At 53.9% G+C, this 16,164-nt stretch overlaps 1 protein-coding gene across 1 annotated transcript in view; it reads left to right on the top strand.

The window, feature by feature from the left end:
- The first annotated feature begins 6,787 nt into the window (after window positions 1-6,787).
- LOC147080694 (homeobox protein six1b-like) overlaps window positions 6,788-16,164 on the top strand; it is a 29,927-nt gene continuing 20,550 nt past the window's right edge. Inside the window, exon 1 of the mRNA XM_085981111.1 lies at window positions 6,788-8,087. Coding sequence (XP_085837237.1) covers window positions 7,522-8,087 — 566 coding nt within the window. The 5' untranslated portion in view covers window positions 6,788-7,521. The remainder of the gene's footprint in view (window positions 8,088-16,164) is intronic.

The following is a 16,164-nucleotide window of genomic DNA, read 5'->3' as shown; positions in this document are numbered from 1 at the left end:
CAGGGGGCCCCCAGGGTCCGACCCGCCCGCAGGGTGAGTGGGGGAGCCCTCGCCCTCCACAGTGGCTCATTGCCCCTGGGCTCAGGGGGCCCCCAGGGTCCGACCCGCCCGCAGGGTGAGTGGGGGAGCCCTCGCCCTCCACAGTGGCTCATTGCCCCTGGGCTCAGGGGGCCCCCAGGGTCCGACCCGCCCGCAGGGTGAGTGGGGGAGCCCTCGCCCTCCACAGTGGCTCATTGCCCCTGAGTGAAAGAGGCCACCAGCCAGGCCGATTCCTGCTCGAGTGACTCCCTGCTGGAAAGGGCGAGCAGGGCAGTGACGGTCCCTGTGTCTCGCTGCCAGCCCTGCCGGTGCCCAAGGAATCCGCACCCCAATGAGTGGCAGTGCCTATGTGGGGGGCTCGCGGGGGCTGGAAGGAGGAGCGAGGGAACCCAAACGTCTGCACACGGTGAATCTGCTACCCGATATTTTTTTCTCCACTTTTAAATTCTGCCTCCATTCGACCCGACTCTCCGCAAACCCCCAACCCTGTCTGCACGTGACTGCTCCATGTGTCGCCCAAAACGGCCCACAACTTTGGAATGAGATGATATTCCTACTTCGAGAAGATATAAAAATTAGTGTGAGTGTTTGATGGGACAGTGTAGAGGGAGTTTTACTCTGTATCTAACCCGTGCTGTACCTGCCCTGGGAGTGTTTGATGGGACAGTGTAGAGGGAGCTTTACTCTGTATCTAACCCGTGCTGTACCTGCCCTGGGAGTGTTTGATGGGACAGTGTAGAGGGAGCTTTACTCTGTATCTAATCCGTGCTGTACCTGCCCTGGGAGTGTTTGATGGGACAGTGCAGAGGGAGCTTTACTCTGTATCTAACCCGTGCTGTACCTGCCCTGGGAGTGTTTGACGGGACAGTGTAGAGGGAGCTTTACTCTGTATCTAACCCGTGCTGTACCTGCCCTGGGAGTGTTTGACGGGACAGTGTAGAGGGAGCTTTACTCTGTATCTAACCCGTGCTGTACCTGCCCTGGGAGTGTTTGACGGGACAGTGTAGAGGGAGCTTTACTCTGTATCTAACCCGTGCTGTACCTGCCCTGGGAGTGTTTGATGGGACAGTGTAGAGGGAACTTTACTCTGTATCTAACCCGTGCTGTACCTGCCCTGGGAGTGTTTGATGGGACAGTGTAGAGGGGGCTTTACTCTGTATCTAACCCGTGCTGTACCTGCCCTGGGAGTGTTTGATGGGACAGTGCAGAGGGAGCTTTACTCTGTATCTAACCCATGCTGTACCTTCCCTGGGAGTGTTTGATGGGACAGTGTAGAGGGAGCTTTACTCTGTATCTAACCCATGCTGTACCTTCCCTGGGAGTGTTTGATGGGACAGTGTAGAGGGAGCTTTACTCTGTATCTAACCCGTGCTGTACCTGCCCTGGGAGTGTTTGATGGGACAGTGTAGAGGGAGCTTTACTCTGTATCTAACCCGTACTGTACCTTCCCTGGGAGTGTTTGATGGGACAGTGTAGAGGGAGCTTTACTCTGTATCTAACCCGTGCTGTACCTGCCCTGGGAGTGTTTGATGGGACAGTGTAGAGGGAGCTTTACACTGTATCTAACCCGTGCTGTACCTGCCCTGGGAGTGTTTGATGGGACAGCGTAGAGGGAGCTTTACTCTGTATCTAACCCGTGCTGTACCTGCCCTGGGAGTGTTTGATGGGGACAGTGTAGAGGGAGCTTTACTCTGTATCTAACCCGTGCTGTACCTGCCCTGGGAGTGTTTGATGGGACAGTGTAGAGGGAGCTTTACTCTGTATCTAACCCGTGCTGTACCTGCCCTGGGAGTGTTTGACGGGACAGTGTGGAGGGAGCTTTACTCTGTATCTAACCCGTGCTGTACCTGCTCTGGGAGTGTTTGATGGGACAGTGTAGAGGGAGCTTTACTCTGTATCTAACCCGTGCTGTACCTGCCCTGGGAGTGTTTGATAGGACAGTGTAGAGGGAGCTTTACTCTGTATCTAACCCGTGCTGTCCCTGCCCTGGGAGTGTTTGATGGGACAGTGTAGAGGGAGCTTTAATCTGTATCTAACCCGTGCTGTACCTGCCCTGGGAGTGTTTGATGGGACAGTGTAGAGGGAGCTTTACTCTGTATCTAACCCGTGCTGTACCTGCCCTGGGAGTGTTTGATGGGACAGTGTAGAGGGAGCTTTACTCTGTATCTAACCCGTGCTGTACCTGCCCTGGGAGTGTTTGATGGGACAGTGTAGAGGGAGCTTTACTCTGTATCTAACCCGTGCTGTACCTGCCCTAGGAGTGTTTGATGGGACAGTGTAGAGGGAGCTTTACTCTGTATCTAACCCGTGCTGTACCTGCCCTGGGAGTGTTTGATAGGACAGTGTAGAGGGAGCTTTACTCTGTATCTAACCCGTGCTGTACCTGCCCTGGGAGTGTTTGATGGGACAGTGTAGAGGGAGCTTTACTCTGTATCTAACCCCGTGCTGTACCTGCCCTGGGAGTGTTTGATGGGGCAGTGTAGAGGGAGCGTTACTCTGTATCTAACCCGTGCTGTACCTGCCCTGGGAGTGTTTGATGGGACAGTGTAGAGGGAGCTTTACTCTGTATCTAACCCGTGCTGTACCTGCCCTAGGAGTGTTTGATGGGACAGTGTAGAGGGAGCTTTACTCTGTATCTAACCCGTGCTGTACCTGCCCTGGGAGTGTTTGATAGGACAGTGTAGAGGGAGCTTTACTCTGTATCTAACCCGTGCTGTACCTGCCCTGGGAGTGTTTGATGGGACAGTGTAGAGGGAGCTTTACTCTGTATCTAACCCCGTGCTGTACCTGCCCTGGGAGTGTTTGATGGGACAGTGTAGAGGGAGCTTTACTCTGTATCTAACCCGTGCTATACCTGCCCTGGGAGTGTTTGATGGGACAGTGTAGAGAGAGCTTTACTCTGTATCTAACCCGTGCTGCACCTGCCCTGGGAGTGTTTGATTGGACAGTGTAGAGGGAGCTTTACTTTGTATCTAACCCGTGCTGTACCTGCCCTGGGAGTGTTAGATGGGAGAGTGTAGAGGGAGCTTTACTCTGTATCTAACCCGTGCTGTACCTGCCCTGGGAGTGTTTGAAGGGACAGTGTAGAGGGAGCTTTACTCTGTATCTAACCCGTGCTGTACCTGCCCTGGGAGTGTTTGATGGGACAGTGTAGAGGGAGCTTTACTCTGTATCTAACCCCGTGCTGTACCTGCCCTGGGAGTGTTTGATGGGACAGTGTAGAGGGAGCTTTACTCTGTATCTAACCCGTGCTGTACCTGCCCTGGGAGTGTTTGATGGGACAGTGTAGAGGGAGCTTTACTCTGTATCTAACCCCGTGCTGTACCTGCCCTGGGAGTGTTTGATGGGACAGTGTAGAGGGAGCTTTACTCTGTATCTAACCCGTGCTGTACCTGCCCTGGGAGTGTTTGATGGGACAGTGTAGAGGGAGTTTTACTCTGTATCTAACCCGTGCTGTACCTGCCCTGGGAGTGTTTGATGGGACAGTGTAGAGGGAGCTTTACTCTGTATCTAACCCGTGCTGTACCTGCCCTGGGAGTGTTTGATGGGACAGTGTAGAGGGAGCTTTACTCTGTATCTAACCCGTGCTGTACCTGCCCTGGGAGTGTTTGACGGGACAGTGTAGAGGGAGCTTTACTCTGTATCTAACCCGTGCTGTACCTGCCCTGGGAGTGTTTGATGGGACATTAGGTGCATGGAGAGTTGTATTCCCAAGGAGCACAAAAATGCATAAATGTAAAAATTAATTAGACATAGGAACAGGGGGAGGCCATTGAGCCCCACAAGCCTGTTCCATCATTCAATGAGATCATGGCTGATCTGCGACCTAACTCCATCTACCCGCCTTTGCCCTGTATCCCTTAATATCTTTGGTTAACAAAAATCTATGAATCTCAGATTTAAAATTAATAATTGATCTAGCATCAACTGTCATTTGTGGAAGAGAGTTCCAAACTTCTCCCACCCTTTGTGTCAAAGTGTTTCCTAATTTCACTCCTGAAAGGTCTGGCTCTAATTTTTAGACTCTGCCCCCTAGTGCTAGAGGCCCCAACCAGCGGAAATAGTTTCTCTCTCTACCCTGTCTGTTCCCCTTAATATCTTGAAAACTTCGATCAAATTAACCCTTAACCTTCTAAATTCCAAGAAATACAACCCTAATTTGTGTAATCTCTCCTCGTAACTTAACCCTTGAAGTCCGGGTAACATTCTGGTAAACCTGCGCTGCACTCCCTCCGAGGACAATATATCCTTCCTAAGGTGCGGGGCCCAGAACTGCTCCCAGTGCTCCAGGTGTGGTCTCCCAGTGCTCCAGGTGTGGTCTCACAGTGCTCCAGGTGTGGTCTCACAGTGCTCCAGGTGTGGTCTCACAGTGCTCCAGGTGTGGTCTCACAGTGCTCCAGGTGTGGTCTCACAGTGCTCCAGGTGTGGTCTCACAGTGCTCCAGGTGTGGTCTCACAGTGCTCCAGGTGTGGTCTCCCAGTGCTCCAGGTGTGGTCTCACAGTGCTCCAGGTGTGGTCTCACAGTGCTCCAGGTGTGGTCTCCCAGTGCTCCAGGTGTGGTCTCACAGTGCTCCAGGTGTGGTCTCACAGTGCTCCAGGTGTGGTCTCCCAGTGCTCCAGGTGTGGTCTCACAGTGCTCCAGGTGTGGTCTCACAGTGCTCCAGGTGTGGTCTCACAGTGCTCCAGGTGTGGTCTCACAGTGCTCCAGGTGTGGTCTCACAGTGCTCCAGGTGTGGTCTCCCAGTGCTCCAGGTGTGGTCTCACAGTGCTCCAGGTGTGGTCTCCCAGTGCTCCAGGTGTGGTCTCACAGTGCTCCAGGTGTGGTCTCACAGTGCTCCAGGTGTGGTCTCACAGTGCTCCAGGTGTGGTCTCACAGTGCTCCAGGTGTGGTCTCACAGTGCTCCAGGTGTGGTCTCCCAGTGCTCCAGGTGTGGTCTCACAGTGCTCCAGGTGTGGTCTCACAGTGCTCCAGGTGTGGTCTCACAGTGCTCCAGGTGTGGTCTCCCAGTGCTCCAGGTGTGGTCTCACAGTGCTCCAGGTGTGGTCTCACAGTGCTCCAGGTGTGGTCTCACAGTGCTCCAGGTGTGGTCTCACAGTGCTCCAGGTGTGGTCTCACAGTGCTCCAGGTGTGGTCTCCCAGTGCTCCAGGTGTGGTCTCCCAGTGCTCCAGGTGTGGTCTCACAGTGCTCCAGGTGTGGTCTCACAGTGCTCCAGGTGTGGTCTCCCAGTGCTCCAGGTGTGGTCTCACAGTGCTCCAGGTGTGGTCTCACAGTGCTCCAGGTGTGGTCTCACAGTGCTCCAGGTGTGGTCTCACAGTGCTCCAGGTGTGGTCTCACAGTGCTCCAGGTGTGGTCTCCCAGTGCTCCAGGTGTGGTCTAACCAGGGTTTTGTACAGCTGCAGCATAACTTCTACCCCCTTGTATTCTAGTCCTCCAGATATAAAGGCCAGCATCCCATTAGCCTTTTTGATTATTTTCTGTACCTGTTCATGACATTTTAATGATCGATGTACCTGGAACCACAAGTCTCTTTGGACCTCCACTGTTCACCGTTTAGAACGTGCCCTGTTCTATCTTTTTTAGGTTCAAAGTGGATGACGTCACATTTGCCTACATTGAAATCCATTTGCCACGGTTTTGCCCATTCACTTAATCTATTAATATCCTTTTGTAATTTTATGCTTCCATCTACACGGCCTACAATGCCGCCTATCTTTGTGTCATTGGCAAATTTGGATAGGTGTCTCTCTCGCCTATCATCTAAGTCATTAATAAATACAGTGAATAGTTGAGGCCCCAACACCGATCCCTGCGGGACACCACGAGTCACATCCTGCCAATTAGAGTACCTGCCCATTATCCCCACTCTCTCTCCTGCCGCTCAGCCAATTTCAGGTCAATAATTTGCCTTCAATTCCATGGGCTTCCACCTTAATTAACAGTCTCTTATGGGGGACTTTATCAAATGCCTTCTGGAAGTCCATATAAATAACATCCATAGACATTCCCCTGTCCACTACTTTAGTCACCTCTTCAAAAAATTCAATCAGGTTCGTCAGGCATGGCCTGCCTTTCACAATCCATGCTAGCTCTCCCTGATCAACTGAACATTTTCAAGGTGTTCCGTCACCCTATTCTTAATTATAGACTCTAGCAATTTCCGAGGTCCCGTCTGCCCCCTCAGGTGGATGTAAAAGATCCCACGGCCACTATTGGAAGAAGAGCAGGGGGAGTTCTCCCCGGTGTCCTGGGGCCAATATTGATCCCTCAGCCAACATCACTAAAACAGATTATCCAGTCAATTATCTCATTGCTGTTTGTGGGAGCTTGCTGTGCACAAATTGGCTGCCGCGTTTCCTACATTACAACAGTGACTACACTTCGAAAGTACTTCATTGGCTGTGAAGCGCTCTGGGACGTCCTGTGTTGGTGAAAGGTGCGGGAGAAATGGGAGTCTTTCTTTAACCAGCAAACAGAGATCCCACCTGCTCGGTCCCGGATCAGATGTGTTTCCTGAATTGTTCCAGCAAATGGCATCTGAAAATCTTCCCTTTGATGAAGGTTTGGTGCGTAAACCCCATCGGCTGGGTTGGACTGGGGAGGAAACGGAGTTGTTGGATTGAGAAGGCCTGTGAGAGGGACGCTGTCTCTTTAAATATACTTCACTGCCTGAACTCCCTGGCTTCAACAATACTCAGTCCAACCCTTGATTGAGCTCCAATGGTGTCAAGTTTCTGCCCTGACTGAGAGTCTCCATGGTGAATAATTCAGGACGGACGATCATTTTACCTTCTCTGAGAGACACAGGGCCTGTTTCTGTAAAGCTCTGTCTCTAGTAGCTCCCTCCTCACACATACAGCTATTGCTTTGTCCAAGCGAGGATTCGACTCGCGGAGATACTGCCAATTATTTCTTTGGGAAGAAGCCCCAGGATTTGGGTTGGATCTCACCTTTGACCGAGGAGACTGCCCTTGGAATTGGCTGGGTATCGATCAGGGCACGGGTCTGACTCCTGAAGCTACTTGCCTGATCGGACTGGCTCAAAGTGTGTTCCCAAGGGTCTACCTCAAGTTCGGAGCTGTTTTCGAGAGATTGTCTGAACTGCACAAGAGCTGATTTGACAGAGTCAGTTTCCTTTTTGGCTTCAGCTCTTGGCGAAGGACTGGCTCAATCCGGGAGATAATTACAGGCTTTGGACAAACTCTCAGCCTTGGCCTAAAGACTGGATAGAGGTTGAGTGTTGTAGACCCCCCCACATCTAACCCTAAACGTGGGGACCATTCTTCCATCGTCCAATCTCGTGATCCCAGTTTGAAAACGGTGCCAAGATGTGTGTAGTTTAGGATATTGGACTTTCTCTGAAAGTGTTGTTCTCAGTCCCGGCCTAGGGATTGTGCTCCAAAGTGGACAAGATCTTGACTTGGTTTCCATCCTAGCAACAGGTCCCCTGGTTTGTGTGGTCCACCAACTCCTAAGCATTGAGATGTCCATGCTGCCAGCGTTTGGTTTTACCCAGGAGCAGGTGGCCTGTGTGTGTGAAGTCCTCCAACAGTGTGGCAACATCGACAGGCTAGGCCGCTTCCTGTGGTCCCTCCCTGCGTGCGATCATCTCCACAAAAATGAGAGTGTTCTCAAAGCCAAGGCTGTGGTGGCCTACCATCGGGGCAGCTTCAGGGAACTCTACAAGATCCTGGAGGGCCACCAGTTCCTGCCACACAACCACCCTAAACTCCAGCAGCTGTGGCTGAGGGCCCACTACACCGAGGCGGAGAAGCTGAGAGGGAGGCCCCTGGGCGCGGTGGGCAAGTACCGCGTCAGGAGGAAGTTCCCTCTGCCCAGGACCATCTGGGATGGGGACGAGACGAGCTACTGTTTCAAGGAGAAGTCTCGCAGCGTTCTGAGGGACTGGTACAGCCACAATCCGTACCCGTCCCCCAGGGAGAAACGGGACTTGGCCGAGACCACGGGACTCAGCACCACCCAAGTCAGCAACTGGTTCAAGAACCGGCGTCAGAGGGACAGGGTCTCAGAGGCCAAAGAGAGATACGGGTGAGTGTGTGAGTGGAGCAGGGTGCGACATAGGCTGAATGCAAAACTAGGCAGCAGGCAATGCCCAGTGACTAAGGCACTAACACGTTACAGGAACATTATGAGTCACAAGTTACAGACCCAAAAAGCAGCTTCAAAGCTCAGTGACACTGCTGCAGCGTAATATCTAACGTCAAAGAAGCCAGCATCATCTCACAATTCAGCAGGTTAAGGGTCACTCACTGTGTAACTGTACAGAGTCACTGTTTATTCAGGGTAAGGGTCACTTTGTGTAACTGTACAGAGTCACTGTTTATTCAGGGTAAGGGTCACTTTGTGTAACTGTACAGAGTCACTTTTTATTCAGGGTAAGGGTCGCGCGCTGTGTAACTGTACAGAATCATTGTTTATTCAGGGTAAGGTTCACTCACTATAACTGTACAGAGTCACTGTTTATTCAGGGTAAGGGTCACTTTGTGTAACTGTACAGAGTCACTGTTTATTCAGGGTAAGGGTCACTTTGTGTAACTGTACAGAGTCACTTTTTATTCAGGGTAAGGGTCGCGCGCTGTGTAACTGTACAGAATCATTGTTTATTCAGGGTAAGGGTCACTCACTGTGTAACTGTACAGAATCATTGTGTATTCAGTGTAAGGGTCACTCACTATAACTGTACAGAGTCACTGTTTATTCAGGGTAAGGGTCACTCACTGCAACTGTACAGAGTCAATGTTTATTCAGGGTAAGGGTCACTCACTGTGTAACTGTACAGAGTCAATGTTTATTCAGGGTAAGGGTCACTCACTGTGTAACTGTACAGAGTCACTGTTTATTCAGGGTAAGGGTCACTCACTGTGTAACTGTACATCATACTCTGTACACCGGCCTCAGATAGGTATATCTTATCTATATTGTGGTAATGACTGATCCATTGAGGGTTTGCGGTTATTGGAATTCAGTGGAAGGAGGTTTGGGTTAGAGCAGTTGGGGTGAACATTCTTTTAGTATTCATGCAATTCCAGATGTTTCACATCAGCTGGGGGACACCATTTTGTAGCACATCTGTAATCAGTTTACCGTTTACTGTGCCCAACTAAAGTGGTGACTGGATGGGTACTGACTCCTCTATAGTGTGTCCTGCTCTATCGAATCGCATCGCAGCACACCAACCCACAGTTGGAGGAAATAACGGAGATGTATGTAAACTGTACTGTCCCAGGCAGGAGAGAGTCGTTCCCCTTTTACCCGCTGTGTTTACTGGACATGACACTGAGACACACACAGGCCATACAGGAGCTGACACTGAGACACACACAGGTCGTACAGGAGCTGACACTGAGACACACATGGGTCGTACAGGAGCTGACACTGAGACACACACAGGCCATACAGGAGCTGACACTCAGACACACATGGGTCGTACAGGAGCTGACACTGAGACACACATGTGTCGTACAGGAGCTGACACTGAGACACACATGGGTCGTGCAGGAGCTGACACTGAGACACACACGGGCCATACAGGAGATGTCACTGAGACACACATGGGCCGTACAGGAGCTGAAACTGAGACACACACGGGCCGTACAGGAGCTGACACTGAGACACACACGGGCCGTACAGGAGCTGACACTGAGACACACACGGGTCGTACAGGAGCTGACACTGAGACACACATGGGCCGTACAGGAGCTGATACTGAGACACACACAGGCCGTACAGGAGCTGACAGTGAGACACACATGGGTCGTACAGGAGCTGACACTGAGACATACACGGGTCGTACAGGAGCCGACACTGAGACACACATGGGTCGTACAGGAGCTGACACTGAGACACACACAGGCCGTACAGGAGCTGACACTGAGACACACACGGGCCATACAGGAGCTGACACTGAGACACACACGGGCTGTACAGGAGCTGACACTGAGACACACATGGGCCATACAGGAGCTGATACTGAGACACACACGAGCCATACAGGAGCTGACACTGAGACACACACGGGTCATACAGGAGCTGGCACTGAGACACACACGGGCCCTACAGGAGCTGACACTGAGATCCACACGGGCCGTACAGGAGCTGACACTGAGACAGACACGGGTCGTACAGGAGCTGACACTGAAACACACACTGGTCATACAGGAGCTGACACTGAGACACACACGGGTCATACAGGAGCTGACACTGCAACACACACGGGCCGTACAGGAGCTGACACTGAGACACACACGGGCTGTACAGGAGCTGACACTGAGACACACACGGGTCGTACAGGAGCTGACACTGAGACACATACACGGGCCGTACAGGAGCTGACACTGAGACACACACGGGTCGTACAGGAGCTGACACTGAGACACACACAGGGGTCGTACAGGAGCTGACACTGCAACACACACGGGCCGTACAGGAGCTGACACTGAGACACACACAGGCCGTACAGGAGCTGACACTGAAACACACACGGGTCATACAGGAGCTGACACTGAGACACACACGGGCCATACAGGAGCTGACACTGAGACACACATGGGTCGTACAGGAGCTGACACCGAGACACACACGGGCCATACAGGAGCTGACACTGAGAAACACACGGGCCGCACAGGAGCTGACACTGAGACACACACGGGCCATACAGGAGCTGACACTGAGACACACACGGGCTGTACAGGAGCTGACATTGAGACGCAGACGGGCCGTACAGGAGCTGACACTGAGACACACATGGGTCGTACAGGAGCTGACACTGAGACACACACGGGCCGTACAGGAGCTGACACTGAGACACACACGGGTCGTACAGGAGCTGACACTGAGACACACACGGGTCATACAGGAGCTGACACTGAGACACACACGGGTCGTACAGGAGCTGACACTGAGACACACACGGGCCGTACAGGAGCTGACACTGAGACACACACGGGTCGTACAGGAGCTGACACTGAAACACACACGGGTCATACAGGAGCTGACACTGAGACACACACTGGCCGTACAGGAGCTGACACTGAGACACACACACAGGTTGTACAGGAGCTGACACTGAGACACACACGGGTCGTACAGGAGCCGACACTGAGACACACATGGGCCGTACAGGAGCTGGCACAGAGACACACATGGGTCGTACAGGAGCTGACACTGAAACACACACTGGTCATATAGGAGCTGACACTGAGACACACACGGGCCGTACAGGAGCTGACACTGAGACACACACGGGCCCTACAGGAGCTTACACTGAGACACACACACAGGCCGTACAGGAGCAGGCACTGAGACACACACACGGGCCGTACAGGAGCTGACACTGAGACACACACGGGTCGTACAGGAGCCGACACTGAGACACACACGGGCCGTACAGGAGCTGACACTGAGACACACACGGGCCGTACAGGGGCTGACACTGAGACACACACGGGCCGTACAGGAGCTGACACTGAGATACACACACTGACCGTACAGGAGCTGACACTGAGACACACACGGGCCGTACAGGAGCTGACACTGAGACACACACGGGCCGTACAGGAGCTGACACTGAGATATACACTCGGATCGTACAGGAGCTGACACTGAAACACACACTGGCCATACAGGAGCTGACACTGAGACACACACGGGCCGTACAGGAGCTGACACTGAGACACACACGGGCCGTACAGGAGCTGACACTGAGACACACACGGGCCGTACAGGAGCTGGCACTGAGACACACACGGGTCGTACAGGAGCTGACACTGAGACACATACACGGGCCGTACAGGAGCTGACACTGAGACACACACGGGCCGTACAGGAGCTGACACTGAGACACACACGATCCATACAGGAGCTGACACTGAGAAACACATGGGTCGTACAGGAGCTGACACCGAGACACACACACGGGACGTACAGGAGCTGACACTGAGACACACACGGGCCGTACAGGAGCTGACACTGAGACACACACGGGTCGTACAGGAGCCGACACTGAGACACACACGGGCTGTACAGGAGCTGACACTGAGACACCCACGGGACGTACAGGAGCTGACACTGAGACACACACGGGCTGTACAGGAGCTGACACTGAGACACACATGGGTCGTACAGGAGCTGTCACTGAGACAAACACGGGCCGTACAGGAGCTGACACTGACACAAACATGGGTCGTACAGGAGCTGACACTGAGACACACACACGGGCCGTACAGGAGCTGACACTGAGAAACACACGGGCCGTACAGGAGCTGACACTGAGACACACACGGGCCGTACAGGAGCTGACACTGAGACACACACGGGCCGTACAGCAGCTGACACTGAGACACACATGGGTCGTACAGGAGCTGTCACTGAGACACACACGGGCCGTACAGGAGCTGACACTGAGACACACACGGGCCATACAAGAGCTGACACTGAGACACACACGGGCCGTACAGCAGCTGACACTGAGACACACATGGGTCGTACAGGAGCTGTCACTGAGACACACACGGGCCGTACAGGAGCTGAAACTGAGACACACACGGGCCGTACAGGAGCTGACACTGAGACACATATGGGTCGTACAGGAGCTGACACTGAGACACACACGGGCCGTACAGGAGCTGACACTGAGACATACATGGGTCGTACAGGAGCTGACACTGAGGCACACACGGGCCGTACAGGAGCCGACACTGAGACACACATGGGCCGTACAGGAGCTGACACTGAAGCACATGCGGGTCATACAGGAGCTGACACTGAGACACACACGGGTCGTACAGGAGCTGACACTGACACACACATGGGTTGTACAGGAGCTGACACTGAAACACACACGGGCCGTACAGGAGCTGACACTGAGACACACATGGGTCGTACAGGAGCTGTCACTGAGACACACACGGGCCATACAGGAGCTGACACTGAGACACACATGGGTCTTACAGGAGCTGACACTGAGACACACATGGGTTGTACAGGAGCTGACACTGAGACACACACGGGCTGTACAGGAGCTGACACTGAGACACACACGGGCTGTGCAGGAGCTGACACTGAGACACACACGGGTCAGACAGGAGCTGACACTGAGACACACACTCGGGCCGTACAGGAGCTGACACTGAGACACACACGGGCCGTACAGGAGCTGACACTGAGACACACACGGGCTGTGCAGGAGCTGACACTGAGACACACACGGGCCGTACAGGAGCTGACACTGAGACACACACGGGCCGTACAGGAGCTGACACTGAGACACACACGGGCCGTACAGGAGCTGACACTGAGATATACACTCGGGTCGTACAGGAGCTGACACTGAGACACACACGGGTCATACAGGAGCTGACACTGAGACACACATGGGTCGTACAGGAGCTGACACTGAGACACACACGGGCCGTACAGGAGCTGACACTGAGACACACACGGGTCGTACAGGAGCTGACACTGAAACACACACGGGTCATACAGGAGCTGACACTGAGACACACACTGGCCGTACAGGAGCTGACACTGAGACACACACACAGGTTGTACAGGAGCTGACACTGAGACACACACGGGTCGTACAGGAGCCGACACTGAGACACACATGGGCCGTACAGGAGCTGGCACTGAGACACACACGGGTCGTACAGGAGCTGACACTGAAACACACACTGGTCATATAGGAGCTGACACTGAGACACACACGGGCCGTACAGGAGCTGACACTGAGACACACACGGGCCGTACAGGAGCTTACACTGAGACACACACACAGGCCGTACAGGAGCAGGCACTGAGACACACACACGGGCCGTAAAGGAGCTGACACTGAGACACACACGGGTCGTACAGGAGCCGACACTGAGACACACACGGGCCGTACAGGAGCTGACACTGAGACACACATACTGACTGTACAGGAGCTGACACTGAGACACACACGGGCCGTACAGGGGCTGACACTGAGACACACACGGGCCGTACAGGAGCTGACACTGAGATGCACACACTGACCGTACAGGAGCTGACACTGAGACACACACGGGCCGTACAGGAGCTGACACTGAGATATACACTCGGGTCGTACAGGAGCTGACACTGAAACACACACTGGCCATACAGGAGCTGACACTGAGACACACACGGGCCGTACAGGAGCTGACACTGAGACACACACGGGCCGTACAGGAGCTGACACTGAGACACACACGGGCCGTACAGGAGCTGACACTGAGACACACACGGGTCGTACAGGAGCTGACACTGAGACACATACACGGGCCGTACAGGAGCTGACACTGAGACACACACGGGCCGTACAGGAGCTGACACTGAGACACACACGATCCATACAGGAGCTGACACTGAGAAACACATGGGTCGTACAGGAGCTGACACCGAGAGACACACACGGGACGTACAGGAGCTGACACTGAGACACACACGGGCCGTACAGGAGCTGACACTGAGACACACACGGGTCGTACAGGAGCCGACACTGAGACACACACGGGCTGTACAGGAGCTGACACTGAGACACACACGGGCCGTACAGGAGCTGACACTGAGACACACACGGGCTGTACAGGAGCTGACACTGAGACACACATGGGTCGTACAGGAGCTGTCACTGAGACAAACACGGGCCGTACAGGAGCTGACACTGACACAAACATGGGTCGTACAGGAGCTGACACTGAGACACACACACGGGCCGTACAGGAGCTGACACTGAGACACACACGGGCCGTACAGGAGCTGACACTGAGACACACACGGGCCGTACAGCAGCTGACACTGAGACACACATGGGTCGTACAGGAGCTGTCACTGAGACACACACGGGCCATACAGGAGCTGACACTGAGACACACACGGGCCGTACAGCAGCTGACACTGAGACACACATGGGTCGTACAGGAGCTGTCACTGAGACACACACGGGCCGTACAGGAGCTGAAACTGAGACACACACGGGCCGTACAGGAGCTGACACTGAGACACATATGGGTCGTACAGGAGCTGACACTGAGACACACACGGGCCGTACAGGAGCTGACACTGAGACATACATGGGTCGTACAGGAGCTGACACTGAGGCACACACGGGCCATACAGGAGCCGACACTGAGACACACATGGGCCGTACAGGAGCTGACACTGAAGCACATGCGGGTCATACAGGAGCTGACACTGAGACACACACGGGTCGTACAGGAGCTGACACTGACACACACATGGGTTGTACAGGAGCTGACACTGAAACACACACGGGCCGTACAGGAGCTGACACTGAGACACACATGGGTCGTACAGGAGCTGTCACTGAGACACACACGGGCCGTACAGGAGCTGACACTGAGACACACATGGGTCTTACAGGAGCTGACACTGAGACACACATGGGTCGTACAGGAGCTGACACTGAGACACACACGGGCTGTACAGGAGCTGACACTGAGACACACACGGGCTGTGCAGGAGCTGACACTGAGACACACACGGGTCATACAGGAGCTGACACTGAGACACACACTCGGGCCGTACAGGAGCTGACACTGAGACACACACGGGCCGTACAGGAGCTGACACTGAGACACATATGGGCTGTGCAGGAGCTGACACTGAGACACACACGGGCTGTGCATGAGCTGACACTGAGACACACACGGGCTGTGCAGGAGCTGACACTGAGACACACACGGGCTGTGCAGGAGCTGACACTGAGACACACACGGGCTGTGCAGGAGCTGACACTGAGACACACACTCGGGCCGTACAGGAGCTGACACTGAGACACACACGGGCCGTACAGGAGCGGACACTGGGACACACACGGGTCATACAGGAGCTGACACTGAGGCACACACGGGCCGTACAGGAGCTGACACTGAGACACTCACGGGTCATACAGGAGCTGACACTGAGACACACACGGGTCATACAGGAGCTGACACTGAGATGCACACACGGGCCGTACAGGAGCTGACTCTGAGACACACACACGGGCCATACAGGAGCTTTCACTGAGACACACACAGACCGTACAGGAGCCGACACTGAGACACACACGGGTCGTAATGGAGCTGACACTGAGACACACATG

This window comes from Somniosus microcephalus, unplaced genomic scaffold (genome assembly GCF_052327205.1).
Source record: "Somniosus microcephalus isolate GS21.2 unplaced genomic scaffold, FLI_Smic_1.0 scaffold1225, whole genome shotgun sequence".
Classification (NCBI taxonomy): Eukaryota; Metazoa; Chordata; class Chondrichthyes; order Squaliformes; family Somniosidae; genus Somniosus; species Somniosus microcephalus.
The sequence above is the reverse complement of the archived record's forward strand: the minus strand, read 5'-3'. Positions and strand labels throughout refer to the sequence as shown.